Source organism: Histoplasma capsulatum, assembly GCF_000150115.1.
Source record: "Histoplasma capsulatum G186AR genomic scaffold supercont2.12, whole genome shotgun sequence".
In the NCBI taxonomy this organism is placed as follows: Eukaryota; Fungi; Ascomycota; class Eurotiomycetes; order Onygenales; family Ajellomycetaceae; genus Histoplasma; species Histoplasma capsulatum.
The window spans coordinates 231,220-245,425 of record NW_025544812.1 but is presented as its reverse complement, the minus strand read 5'-3'; the positions used below and the strand labels follow the sequence as shown (position 1 = coordinate 245,425).

The window sequence follows — 14,206 nt, the reverse complement described above, 5'->3', positions numbered from 1 at the left end:
TGGTTTCACTGAGCCTTCGCCGGCGATAATTTTTCTCCCATTCCACGACTGTGGAATGCCGAAAATGTGTAGCAGATTTCGCGTGGTATATTCTTTGTTTTTCTATTTCCCCGTTTTCCCTGTTCCCCCTTTTTTGGCCTCTCGCTACAGCGCGATCTTCAACACAAAATATCGACCGAGCGAGTAAAGATAGCATGCCTGCTGCTACACTAGGATGTGTCAAGCAAAAAATAGCATATGCCATTCACACCAATGAAACTGATTAAAAAAAAAGAAGCTTGCACGGTAACATGTACAGTAGTACATGTACTCTACAGCCTAAACTTAAAGCAAAGTGAGAACGAAAGCGTTAAGGAAGAAAAACCACAGCGTAGAAACCCCCCTTTTAGAAGGTTGGGCGTGAGGGAGCTCTCCCCCAAGAACAATCAATCACTAGACGCGCCAGCTTGGACTACTTCTTTTAACCGCTCGCTTAACAAAGTTAGCGCTCGGGACCGCCGGAATGCTTGATTAATTAAAAGGGCGGGGCGGGAAACTACATATGGGAAGCGGAGGTTGGACTGGGTAATTATAATTAGTATCATTACCTCTCTTCTAGGAGGGAGGTGGGGGAAGAGGGGGGCAAAAAAAGTTTTAAGATAAACTTCTGTTGACAGTAGGGTAAAACTTCCTACCTAGGTAAATAAACCCATTTTTCCCTTTTTCCTTTTTCCTTCTAAATTTTTTCCAGATCTGCTTTTTTTTTCATTTTCCGATGAGTGGCAAATTTTTTGTTTTCCTTCCCAGGTCTAAGGTCTAAAATCTGTCCCCTTTTTCACATGTATATTTAGATTTCACATGCAAATATGAAACAAAACCCAATCCCTTATGTATCGATGATATCATCGATTTTGAACATTGTCTCAAGAAGTAAAGAATTTACAAGCAAACAGGCTCAACATGAAAGAGACAAAAAAAATACCATTCGATACCCAGAAAGTTAGATTTGATAACATGAAATAAACTAAGAGAGTATGTCAACAATATATTAAGCCGAGATAAATGCGACGGCATTCTCCAAACAAGGACACATTTTTTATGGTACAACTAGGAAAGAAGCAAGCAGACGTGAACAATGTATGAGAAGGGAGAAATTTTCAAACAGATCGACAAATTGACAATCAACAGTAGTGCGCCTTAAACTGACCAAAATTGGGAACATCAGCATGAGTGAAAGAATAGAGTCGAGGGCATATAAAATATATATAGAAGTCACCCTAAACAGAAATAAAAACGTCCCAGAAACCCTGCATATGACAGAAAGAAACTGACCTATCCAATACGGCAAGTAGCAAGTAGCACGAGCAGTAACACAGACATTTTTTTTTCTCAATCTAGAAGGAAGCAGAAATTTCTTTTCTTTTTCTTTTTTCTTTTCCTCTTTCGTTAGTCAACCCCCCCGCTTCCCCCGCCTCGCCATCCAGGTTCATTAAGATGTGACAGCTGGCGGCAGGCGGCAGGCGGAAAGGGACAAGTCCTTGATGGGTTCCATTCTCCTCAGTCACTTCTTCGAGACTTTCTTCTCCGAAACAGCCTCGACACCTTCCCTCCCCTTCTGCTCAGCGCGCGTGATGCACGCTCGCAGCCACTCCAGCGATTCAGACGTGATAGTCAGGCCGGTGGTGATAACTGCCTTGCCGGCAGCTACGTAGCCCTCGCCGCCGCCGCAATTCTTGTACTCCGCCGAATAAACCTGAAGGACATGTTTCTTGCCCTCTTCGACCACACGGAATGGCATATGGATGTAGCCCTTGAGAGCACCCTTGATCGTCTCCGTGTCCTTCTTCACGATGGGGAATCGGTCTTCGACTCGCTTGAGGCCCTCATTGCTTAGGGAGTCGGCTTTGGCGACGTAAGGGGCGACATAGTTGTAAGGCTTGGAGAAGAAAGGGAGGACAGGCTTTGCATAGTTGGCGTACCCTTGATCGGCGAGCTGAAGGGATTTTTGGCCGTAGGGGTGGTTCTTGATGTAGGTGAGGGAGGCGGAAACTACAGGCAAGGTAGAAAGGTGCTGCGGGCGGAAAAAAGTTAGGTTTAGGTTGGAGAGGGGAGAGGTTGAAGGGGGGCCATCTTGGAAAGAGAGGGGACATACATGAAGGAATTGGGAGGATGGCTTCTCGCCATTAACGATGGGTTCACCCATGTTGAGGGATGGCGCCTGCTGAAATCAGTTAGAATTACACAACGGCATATGAAGCAATACATGTAAAGAGAGATACCGACTCTGTTGATAGTGATGAAATACGTCAGGGCGATGAAGGAGTATGTATGTTATAGGGTATTATATCGGACACTATTTGATACGAGGGCGGTTCCTAGGTAAGCTGTAGACGGGAAGAAGAAGAAAACAACAACAGAGGCGGCAGGAAGCGGGAAACTGGCTGTTATTATTATATCGACAGGAGAACAAGGAAAGCGATCCGGCAAGATCAAGGCTCTCGTAGTGCGTTGTCGGCTTGAAGCTAATCGAGGCCCAGACAGAGGCAGAAGGAAACGTGCCCAGGACAACCAACCCTCTTGCGTTCCCAGCTTTCCGAAGCAGCACTAACTCTCCCGAACCAAGGATTGCGCGCACCGTTGACTTCATCTGTATCTTCCTTGTCGTTTCTCAAACTCTGCTGGGCTCTCCACCTCAGGGCCCAGCTGGCTCGTGTCCGTGAGTTCGGAGCTGCCAGCCACTGATCGCCCGGATCGCAGGCATGTGAAAGTGGCCAGGCCGCAGCTTTGATGCAGTAATATTCCGCTGCGTCGCCGTCAAGAGCGCATTCTCCTGTGCCAGTAGTGCCTGTGCAGGCGGTACGGCGCATGTCTGCTGCTTCATTATCACCGGTGATGTTCGAATAAATTACGATTGTTGATGCGCCGTGGTTCTTTGTTGCTTGTGTTTTTAATTACTGTTATTCCCAGCTTCCCTCCAGAGTTGCGTCTCCCCACTAGCTCCCATCCAGCACCATTGATGAACATCGATATCTGTTTCTCCCTCATAACGAATTCTCGCAAACAGAAGAGGCAAGACGTGATATCATCTAATGAGCCCAGCTCGTTCGAGATGCAACTACGGAGTACATGGACATGCATTGCATGTATAGTGGCGGATCCCCACTCCAATGGATCAGTTTTGGCCTATCCAACGCTAAGAGACTCAGATTTGCCCAGCGCCAATTCATTCTAGACCCTCCTGGCTCAAACAGGATGCTCGCCCTGGTGAAGCTCGAATTCCTGTTTGAATCCATGTTCATTGTTCGGTGCCGTCCCCAGGAATAATAGTGCATCGGACCAAACGTAGTTGTCAGATACATCTTGCATTGCGTGTTAGCAGGGCTCTTTTCCCTTTGCTGCTACTTTTTCGACGATAAGCACAATCGCTGGCTCATTGGCTTCGGATCAATAACTAATCTAACTCAGCACGGATCACACCATCCACAAATCCTCGTAAAGTTCAACAGATAAACGTCACCCTGGGCCAGATGTGGCATTCCGTTCATTATCTTCCCCCCGAGCTTGTTTGGGGCTATTGCGACTTGTGCAGCTGAAATAATGTCATCAATAATCATAGATGCGACACCCGTGCTTTGCGCTTCTTGTCTTCGATGTCGCGGGCCCTCTCAAGGATCTGACAGCTTGCCCCTTGTCTCCCCGACACAATTTGACATGTGATAGCGGGGCTTCTGTGCTATTGTTAGCTAACTAGCTATCCGAAGAGCGAAAATTGACCGTCTAACACTCTAGCGCCTTGTCCCGTTGGCTCAGCACTGCGCAGACTGTCCGCAAGACAGTCGTGGCAAAGAAAAGGGTGGCGTGGATCGTGAAAATAATTGGACGAAAACAGAACCCGATTGCTTGTCGATTAACGAAATATCTCAGACATATTCCGTACAGCGTAGTTAGCTATACGGAGCCGCGTGGAAAAACAAATCCTTGCACAGGCTAGAAATTTATATGGTAAAGCATGTTACACACGCCCGGTTGACAGGCCCCCTGACCAGTTGGTGTGGGTTTAGAGGCTGGATGCCCTAAAGCTTGGTTGTCAAGTTAGGCATCATGGCTCCATAACTTTTGCTGGGAGTGGCCTGGGTGTATTTGAACTCTGGTATTGAGATTTCCATTTATATTTCTAGCGTGTGCATGGACTTTTTTTTTTCCACCTTCACAAGTGCTGGTAGCTCACACTGTTAGCCTCTCTCTCTTCTTCCTTTTTTTTTTTTTTTTTTTGATGAGCCGCGGCATGGAGTAACGGCTTTTTCCCTCTTCTCCCTTTCCTGCCTTTCGCCCCTTCGGCGTTTCATTTTCAAACGCTAAGCTGCATATCTACCTCATTGATTTTATGCCTCAGGGTCCGCGATTCATCGGTCTGTCCGTCCTTATCATGACAAGCTCCCGGTCTTCAAATTTGACTTCGGTTTTTGGTTTTGATATCGCCAGCGATTCGAATGATGACTCAATCGCCGGCCAATGGGGTGAGAATTACAATATCGGGCCACGGCGCTGGGCCGTTTTCCTTATCAATCAGCGCATTTTTTAAAAAAAATTGGACGTCACGATGCGGCCCGCTTGCGGCTGGGCTGGGGGCCAGTTTGCTTACGCCTAGAGCTTGCTTTCCGTCCCCTTTTTGACAAACATCCGCCTGAAATAAATCTGTGGAAGATAGGCACCAGGCGGAGAACTTGTTCGCAAGCAAAAAGCGTTTCTGTTTTCACTTTTGTGTGGAAGAGTCAATCAATATAATATGTCATGTTTTTATTCCCAATAAACGGACATCCATCCTCGGATGCATTATCTTATATATTTTTTTTAAAAAAAATGGCCTTTAGATAGAGCCCCATCAGAAATAGGTCTGGCCTGGCAAATCGTCGTGGTTTTATCCGGCATAAATTATCCACAACATCTGACCAAGTGGTCAACCGGCTTCGCCGTTCTACAGTAATGAGTCTTCGAGAGGTTTCCTTGCTTACCATTATCCCTTCCCCACTAGCACAGACAATTTGTTTCAGTTCGTTGATAGGATTACTGATGAAGGCAGCTTGATAAAGAACTAGTTACTGCATTCAAAAGCTGCTCTTTTTAACTATCTATTGCTAGATCATCAATAGATCTTACCAAATTCGGATGCAAACTAACTTTCTCACTGATTGATTGGCCTGGCCTGGCTGTCGCTTTCAAGGTTTCAAAACCGAATGACAGCTACAAAGCCTCAATTCCAGACATCCTTAAAAGGTCATTACAGAGTAAATTGTGCAGGAATTCTTTCCAAAAACTCTCCATGAAAAGGATTGATTCAATCCTTTGAGCTCTTTTTTTTTCCTTGATGGGCCCAGGTTTGTTTCAATTGTTCTTCATAGCTAGCTCAAAGCATAAGACGATTTAATCAATCTTCGTTCAATTGGTGACATATCGGTCCGGATTCAATTCATATCCACATTCGAGATAGGGCTCGGATGAACATGTTATTCTCATGCGGGTTATTTCTTGTAATAAGAAGATGAAGAAGTCGGATCTGTGAAGCTAATTCCACACTGATTCATTGCAGGTGTCACGAGCTTCGATATTGATCCAGAAGCAATAGCATAAGAGCGCAAATATCCATCTCGTCCTGCCAATTCAGTGCCCGGGGGAGGGTGGGCGTGCTGTAGCTGGCTCAGCGGCTGTAGTTCTGAGGGCTAACTGAGGGCAATTTAGTTCCTGATCTAGTGTCGATGACAGCTCGATCCGTATAGAGGGTCAAGTGAACGAAGGCCCTGTGTTCTTGAAACATACCAACACCCTGGGTGCTTTTCTGTCCAACCTGCCCTTCTTTCCCTCTCCTTTCCTTGCATAAGTTGTTCATTCCACGGCGTAGGCAGCGATTCATCCTGCGCAGCTATTGAGAGATTGAGCACCCCTCCTCCCCACTTTTCCCTTTTCTTTTTCTTTCACCACTTGCACCTCCGCGCCACATGTCGAGGAGGATTTTTCCGGCCCGCGATGTTGCATTTCCGGGCTGCAAACTTCCCCGTTGGCATTGGGGCGGCAGCCCAAAACATTAATTGTTGTGGTCACTCGTTAAGCTGTCCCATCAACTAGATAAAAAATTGTTAGCGACAGACCCCACACCCATCTACCTATCGTCCTGCCGTTGTAAGGTTATATGTATGTGAAACCTTGCGCTCCTCCCTCGCTACTTTTGACCTGCCCCCTTCACCTCCTCTTGTTTTTCCTTTGAGATATTCCTCCCCCCCCCTCCCCTTGTGCTTCGCTATAACGACAGACACCTTACCTCATCTGATCACTGGCTCAACTTGGCGGGTGGTTGATCTGCCAAAATCAATTCATCAATTTGGTGAAAAAGCTTCCTCCATTTTCCCTCTTAGTCGACTGCATGGTTGGTGTCTCATTTTCACACTGAGATGTAAATATGGCTGATGACGTCGGAGGGCCTGCTAACATAGCTAGCTATACTTACCTAAGTATCAAAATCTCCCAGCCCCAAACAAAATAATATTCGCACCACCGAAAGGGACGGATATTGTTCTTTTGATTCCATTGCTGGCTGGATGGAATGGAAGCGTGACATGGCATGCAGGTACCCACCAATTTATTTATCTATTTTTTTTACTTTCCATCAACTAGGTGTGCTAGTTGGACTCTTACTGCTATCCCTTTTCTTAGATCGAATCGTGATCGCGAGCATCTGGTCTGGATTCTGAGAAAAAGCATGAAGAGAAATCATGCCTGGAGCGATAGGGAGGATAGAAATGGAGGAAAAAAGAGTCCATAAACGAGCGCGCATGGTATAAGAAACAAATTCGCGTACACAGTTATGCATGCTGCTGCATCTACATCTATCTATCGATGAAAAATCGATCGATAGATGCTGTTATATATCATGGCAGATAAGTATATCCGACATTTGGTAAGAACGTTTGTTCGATATGTCAGTGCCGACCTGCTCTGCTGCTGCCGTTAGCACAAGCTAGCCATCAGGTGCTGGTTGATGAGGACGAACGGCTCACACTCACTGATCAACACCAACAAACGCAAAACAACCCCTTTCGTGGCGCAGCAGCGTATGTTTATGAAGACCCTGCGCGCAGAAAACCGATGCTGGACCGAAACTCGAAGAAGGGGAAACGACAACAGCGTGCCATTCTTCCCGTTAAATATGTCTGTCTGTCTTCAAAGCTCGGCCCACTTCGACCCCGACACTCTGTATGTTCCTCCCTGGCGGAGAGCCCCGTCTTCTCTTCTCGATCAGCATCCCGACCACGTCTGTGTCTCTCAATGTCACTCCTGCAATCACCACCGGCCCCTCTCGCTGACTTAAATGACGCTCGCTAGCATTCGTGGGCTATGTCCATCCTTCTCGCCCGAATGTTCAATGCTAAGCGGCCCCTGAGGCATATTCAGAGCTCTCGTCTATGTGTTTCTGAGCAAATACCCCGATGCTGCGGCTGTAGAATCAGACGATTGACGAACGGGATAAAGAGGAGGATGGGAAGGATGCTATTTGACAAAATCTGTACGCGCCATGAGCCATCTAAGGTAGTGATGGACGAGATTCGGAGCGTGTAAAAGGGAATGGATAAGAGAAAAAAAAAACTTGATAGTTTTTTTCATGGGGTTGATCCTTTTTTCCTGTTTGTTTCCCCCCGGAGAATGATGAATGGAAATGGCAATGCACTGGTTAGGGTTATATCAATGTTTATATATCTCCCCTGCTGGGGATAATGAACACGAAGGGGAAAAAATAAATAAACAAATAGCTTGTGAATGTTGCTGCCGCTGTTGAAGAAGGCGATGGAGAGGCCGGAAACTCACTGGGTCGGCACTCCCTCGCTCTCCAGCCGTCTAGCACACTCTCGGGATGCTGGCTGCCGCCGCGAGATCCAGCTCGACAGACAACTACTCCGCAGGGACCCGGATGAACTTGAAGAGAATCGATTCCAAATCAAAATGTGTTTGGAGGCAATGGGTTGACTGGAGCCTTGTTTGTCACCTGCTTTCCATGACTCCACATTTCTGCCTCGTGCGGAGAGCAGTTGGCAAGCGAATCCCCCACCCGTAGGGAATCGCGGGTTGGCTTGGGGAACGAAAAAGAAAAGGCCAATCCCCCTGGTTGCTTATAAATACGAGCAGCCCCTGTTCCCTCCTTTCCGATCAGGAGTCGGCGATTATCCACTCATTGGCCGAGCACGAGCTGGGCTCAACGAGGAACCCCATGTTTGCTCAACAGGTTACTCAACGAGCAGTTTCGGATGAGGGCCCAGCAGTCCCTTAAACGCTGAGTAACGATGATGAAAATCATCATGATAGACATTGTTGGCAGTTTCAAAAAAAAAAAAAAAAAAACAACCACCTCTGCAAACGCCCTCGGCCTCGCCATTTGGGTCGGCACATATCGCGGCATGATATGGCTGAGTTAAGCTCATTATCATCAGGGGAGGGGGTGGGGATATGGTGGGGGTTTGTCTGTTCCTTCTCCCTCAAACTGAGTTTCCAAAGGATGACATACGGCAGAAACCCAGGGATGTCTCCGGGGTTGTGCTGGGCACTTGTGATATTCATTCCACAGTCACGAGGGACCGGGGAAGTTGGCCGGTATACCCGCATATGTAACTTGTCGGGTTAGGGAGCCCAGGTTTGTCGCATGAATTCCCGGCAACTTGCTGCTTTGCATTGTATTTAAAACAAAAAAAAAAGATTCTCTCCGTTCAACCGACTTTTTCAGTGACTTCCAATGATTCCACGGTTCAACTGCGGGTTATGTACAGAGTACGTACTCCGTATATATGTATGAGACCTGGCACTCCACACCTACCCATGAAAGGACGCCGACAGTGCTTGGTGTGGGGATATGATGACATTCCAGCAGGTAGGGCTTCGAGGTAACCCACAATATGACGCTGGCATTTCTGCGGAGTGAACAAGCTGCCGTGTGCGGAGTACATAGCACTATCATGGATTTCCGCATGTCCTCAGAGCCTGATTCAACTCGGAGAGAATAGCTGAATAAGAGCTATTCGAGTCAAGTTTCCAAACAGTGGAGATTTTTGAGAAACCCAGGGGTTTCGTTTCAAGCTATACTGCGTACGACCTTTTTCCATGTCAGGCATAATAATCCTCTGAAAAATTTCACCCCTCCCCCGCCCCTGTTAGCTCTGATGCATCCCGAATCCCTAGGCAAATCAATTGGCACACATCGGTTTAGCTGGCTTACATGCATTCCCTGCGATCAGGGAAGGATTCCCGTCTCTTCCTCTGGTCCAGAGGGAATGATAGAGTCGTTCGCTCTCTGTACGGACCATTGGAAACACAAGGGATACTTCCTGTATAATTTTGAGGGGAAGAAAGGAGGGAAGAATTTGAGTCTACTTGCTCCCCACCTCAACCAAAGGAAGGAGAAAACGGATTTTGAGCGTCAGAGTCCTGGATAAGCTAGTCCGTACCGTGAGACAAACGATGAGTCAAGGCATCCACTGCGATGATGGAGCGGAGCGGGCGAAATCAAGAGGGGGTTTACAGGGATACCCGCATCAAGTTGTTGTTTCCAGCAGGTTTGCTGCGTGGGCGTGAATTGTCTGGCTACTAATTGTCTCTGGCGACGACTGGGGAAAAAAGGAGAAAAAGGCTCCATTCAAAGCTCCATTCAAAGCTCCATCCCAAAGTTCGGAGAGTTCTGTGATCCCCGATCTACCCGGTATCATGATGCTGCTGGGCAATTCTTTTCATGGACAGGCGTGAGACCCAGATTTCAACGAGCTGAACCATCACCTGGCGCCCGACGATCCGCAAGGTGACATCGAAGGGATTAGCGTGCTGCGTAGAAGCTTCACCGAATATTCCACAGCACGCACATTGCACACACGGGTGGCCACCACGGAGCAAATTTGTTTTTGAACCTTTTCCTTTTCCTTTTCTTTTTGTTCCTTTTCCTTCCTTTTTGGAGACCGTGGTCGACGGTACTCCGTACTGAGCAGCGAGCAGTGAGCACTGCTGCAACTTCTGTGTCTCTCCCGTCGTGCCGGAGTCGGCAGACCTGTGGCAGATAATGGGAATGCAATGCTGGAATCCTGGCTTCTGATACCGAGCTCCCGCAGGCCGGACGTGGGTTCACCAACTTCCAAGGCGAATGTTGGAGTAACTAGCATCCCTGCAACTTACTGTGGATCGAATGTCACCTCGCTAGGTGGGATTAGCAGGCCTTCCTTTTCTCTTTCTCTCTCCTCAGCGCTTGGTAAGCACCAGCGCACCGCGCCAACTTCAGGTGAGAGATCATCGGCTGGAAAAACCTGCTGCCAGCTGAAGGCAAAAAAATTCTTCGCTGCCCGCTCGATGCTAGCGGTGCCAAGCCGCCGGAGCCCGCCACGGCTGGTGGCGTCGGGCAAGCAGGCACACAAGCATCGGGCCCAAGCCACTAAAATTGCTTGTTCTGATCGACCATTGTGCTTGATAAGTCTGTACGTCCGTACTGTACATCCTACTGTGCAGTAGTTGGAGCGGAGATGTGCGTGCATCGGGAGATGGGGACCCATCAGCCGGGTTTTTGCAAAGGTCGATGGAGGGACAGCAGCAGACTCGTGCTGGTGCCGTGATGATATTTTCACTCTTGGGAAGGCAAAATTCCAACGGATACCATTGGTGCCGAAGGAGAGCATCCAGCGGAGCCGAAAGTAGCCCCGCGAGAGACCCTCAAAATTAAGTTCTTTTTTCTGTCCTTTTTCCTTTTTGCTTTTCACTTTTTAACTTTTTCCTTTTATTTCTTCTTCGCTTCTTCGTTTTGCATTCCTACCAGATCTGGGACTCGAGCATCTAGCCATATCCGCTGGTCACACCCATGGAACGGGCGTACTCGGGCCGGCCACGATAGATATTTTATGCTTTTTTCTCCCAATCCCACTTCAAGCTGGGAGTTTTCAACCAATGGTTTCGGCTAACTACGGCCCACCTTGTGTGAGTGTGTGTGTGTTTGTGTGTGTGTGCATATTGTTACATGATGATGGTAAGCATGTAGTAGTACCTAGGTAGGGATGCGCACCATGCTACCCTCTCGCGCAGAACGTTTCTCGGGCTGCCGTTTGTGGGGAATCCCCCCCAGCCGAAGGTTTGAGCTAAGCAGCGCTGCGACTGCGAGTAAGTTGTCATGAGCATGACCCTGACGATGAGGGCTCCTTACATAACCCTCCTCCTGCGCGCTGCGGAGAAAATTCTTTCCCTTCGCGTCTTGTCTCCTTTAAGAGGTGCGCTGCCCCCACAGTCATTTTAACTTTCTTGTCATACTGTGATACCGTGATACTGTGATACTGCCTGCAAATAAAGGGGGCATAAGCATCATGGCTGAACAAAAGATTGACGCAGTTGTGTGAGTTCCCTCTGCGTTTGTTCCTGTTTTGGATGGCGCTTGCAGTGGACGAGTGAGTGGACGAGTGGACAGACCGGTGGACTAATTAGATCTGGATATAAAGGCTTCCCCAAGAACCCATTGCCAATACCCTCGATGAAAAGAAGGGCTTTGGTGTTGAGGATAATAACAAGTTGGCTGTCCATGACTCCGCTTCTGATCCGGAGAACATCTTGACCCCAGATGGAGAGGAGCCGACCGATCTTGAGAAAGCTACCCTGCAGCATGTCGCTGAGAATCTTCCCTTGTCGGCATGGTTGGTTGCCATGGTTGAGCTCTCAGAGCGCTTCACGTACTATGGAATGAACGGCCTGTTCCAGAATTACATACAGCGGCCTCTTGATGGCAGTCTGGGTCGAGGAGCTCTTGGTATGATTGATTGACAAACTTTGTTTCTCCTCCATATATGTCTTGTCTGAAAAAAAAAAAAAAAATCGCGATGAAGAGTTGTCATTGACGTTTTTATTTTACCTCTAGGCCTGGGTCACCAGGGTGCAACTGGTCTAACCACCTTTTTCCAATTCTGGTGCTACGGTAAGTGACCCTACGATCTGCTTATTAGGTGATGGTGATCATTGTATGCTGAGGGGATCCGTGTGTTGTGTGTTTAGTAACCCCTATCTTTGGTGCTATCGTTGCGGATCAATACCTGGGGAAATATATGGCCATCTTCTGGTTCTGCATAGTATATATCGTCGGTCTCGTCATCCTGCTTCTGACATCGCTCCCGCCTTCACTTGCACATGGTGCTGGCCTGGGCGGCTGTGTCACTGCGATCATCATCATCGGCATCGGCACTGGTGGCATCAAATCGAACGTGGCCCCCCTAATCGCGGACCAATACAAGCGCAAGAAGATGGCCATCAAGACCACCAAGAAGGGTCAGCGTGTCATCATTGATCCCGCCCTGACCATCCAACGGATCTACATGATTTTCTACGCTTGCATCAACATCGGCTCGCTCTCCCTTCTGGCCACTCCGTACATGGAAAGAGATGTTGGCTTCTGGTCCGCATTTCTTCTCACGCTCTGTGTCTTCCTTGTTGGAACCTCTGTCCTGATCCTCGGGCGTAAATACTACATCGTCCGCCCGCCAACTGGATCGGTCATCACCGATGCGTTCAGGGCTATCTGGGTCATGGTTAAGAACCGGAACATGGACGCGCCCAAAAACTCCTTCCAGTTGGAGCATGGTGGCGGCCAGACGTTCCCTTGGAACGACCACTTTATCGACGAACTCAAGCGCGCCCTCGTTGCTTGCCGGGTGTTCACATTCTATCCCATCTACTGGGTTGTGTATGGTCAATTCTCTGGCAACTTTGTTACACAAGGTACGTAACGATACTCAGAACGGACGGGATAGAGAGGAGAAAGAAGAAGAAGAAGAAGAAGAAGAAGAAGAAGAAGAAGAAGAAGAAGAAGAAAAAGCTAACGATCACCTTGTGCAGCTGGCCAAATGGAAGGACATGGCATTCCGAATGATCTCATGCAGAACTTCGACGCGATCTCCATCATCGTCTTCATCCCCGTCCTTGACCGCCTCGTATACCCCATTCTGCAGCGGCTGCATATCCCATTCCGCCCCATCAGCCGCATCACCCTCGGCTTCATCGTCGGCTCATTGGCAATGATGTACGCCGCCATCGTCCAGCACCTCATCTACTCCGCAGGTCCATGCTACGAGCACCCGCACTGCGATCTGTCGATCGTCGACGGCGTCGCGCGCGGCAACCGCGTGCACATCGGCATCCAGACGCCAGCATACGTCTTCATCGGCATCTCCGAGATCTTCGCCAGCGTCTCCGGCCTCGAGTACGCGTACACCAAGGCGCCGCCCTCCATGAAGAGCTTCGTGCAGTCGATGTACCTGCTGACCAACGCGTTTGGCTCCGCGCTCGGCGAGGCCCTGCTCCCGGCCGTGTACGACCCCGCCATCTTGTGGATGTTTGTGGGCCTGTGCGTCGCGTCGTTCAGTGCCGGCATCATTTTCTGGCTCACGTTCCACAAGCTGAATGACCGCGAGGACGCGATGAATGCGCTGGACCTGGTGGGCTTGGAGGCAGAGACGGGTGAGAAGGCCGGAGCGGCTGTGGCTGTCAGGGAAAACGAGCACGCATGATTTGTTTTTTTTCTTCTTCTTCTTCTTTTTTTCTCTTTAAGGTATATATATTTTATATATATATATTTATTTATTTTTCTCTTGAAGCCCTGGAAGGTACCTCTTTTGAGCTTTTCGTGTATGTATATATTTACGCCTAGCTTACCACGCAGTGTTTATCGCACAATAGTATATACATAAAATATATGCACATGCAGGGACCAAACCTCCTCCTCTGAGTTTGTATCAATTATCCCAAGGATTTTGGAGATGCGGGGATGCGATGATGCGGGATTTCATTTACATATTTCTTAGACACCATTGGTATCTGTGGATAGGTGGATGGATTGGATGGATGACCTCACAACCCCTCCTGCTTCATCTTGGCCGAAGCTAATCCGCTAAGGTACCATACTTGGCCTTTTCCAGCCCTCGGAAGTGGTTGGTTGGTTGGTTGGTCACCTGGTTGGTTGGTTGCCTGGTTGCTTGCTACTATTGTTTATTATTGTTGGTTGTTGTTGCTTGGTTTGTTGTTGCTGGTGGTGCCCTAGAGGGTCTAGGTGGTCTAAGGGGGTGTTGCATTCTTCTGAGTTGTTGTTGTTGTTGTTGTTGTTGTTGTTGTTTTGGGCGTTGGGTCTGGAGCCAGCGATCCGTGGTTCGCGTGTCCCCTCGGGAGGAGGATTAATTCTCATCAT

General features: G+C 48.5%; 4 protein-coding genes across 4 annotated transcripts; 2 read left to right on the top strand and 2 right to left on the bottom strand.

Annotated features, from left to right (window-relative positions):
• Positions 1 to 941: 941 nt before the first annotated feature.
• HCBG_07409 (uncharacterized protein) lies at positions 942 to 2,846 on the bottom strand (the record flags this gene model as incomplete). Its single annotated transcript, XM_045434458.1, has 3 exons — positions 942 to 2,050; positions 2,132 to 2,197; positions 2,553 to 2,846. 3 exons carry the CDS (start codon positions 2,844 to 2,846, stop codon positions 1,541 to 1,543), a joined length of 870 nt encoding a protein of 289 aa, XP_045284665.1.
• A 4,055-nt stretch (positions 2,847 to 6,901) lies between these two features.
• On the top strand, positions 6,902 to 7,992 carry HCBG_07408 (uncharacterized protein; the record flags this gene model as incomplete). The annotated part of the gene is made up of 3 exons (XM_045434457.1): positions 6,902 to 6,928; positions 7,354 to 7,583; positions 7,860 to 7,992. The coding sequence occupies 3 exons, from the start codon at positions 6,902 to 6,904 to the stop codon at positions 7,990 to 7,992; spliced, it is 390 nt and encodes a 129-aa protein (XP_045284664.1).
• A 1,790-nt stretch (positions 7,993 to 9,782) lies between these two features.
• HCBG_07407 (uncharacterized protein) lies at positions 9,783 to 10,670 on the bottom strand (the record flags this gene model as incomplete). The annotated part of the gene is made up of 2 exons (XM_045434456.1): positions 9,783 to 9,984; positions 10,177 to 10,670. The coding sequence occupies 2 exons, from the start codon at positions 10,668 to 10,670 to the stop codon at positions 9,783 to 9,785; spliced, it is 696 nt and encodes a 231-aa protein (XP_045284663.1).
• Positions 10,671 to 11,345: 675 nt separating this feature from the next.
• On the top strand, positions 11,346 to 13,675 carry HCBG_07406 (di/tri peptide transporter 2; the record flags this gene model as incomplete). The annotated part of the gene is made up of 5 exons (XM_045434455.1): positions 11,346 to 11,374; positions 11,478 to 11,782; positions 11,976 to 11,990; positions 12,025 to 12,744; positions 12,862 to 13,675. 5 exons carry the CDS (start codon positions 11,346 to 11,348, stop codon positions 13,530 to 13,532), a joined length of 1,740 nt encoding a protein of 579 aa, XP_045284662.1.
• Between the last annotated feature and the right edge of the window lie 531 nt (positions 13,676 to 14,206).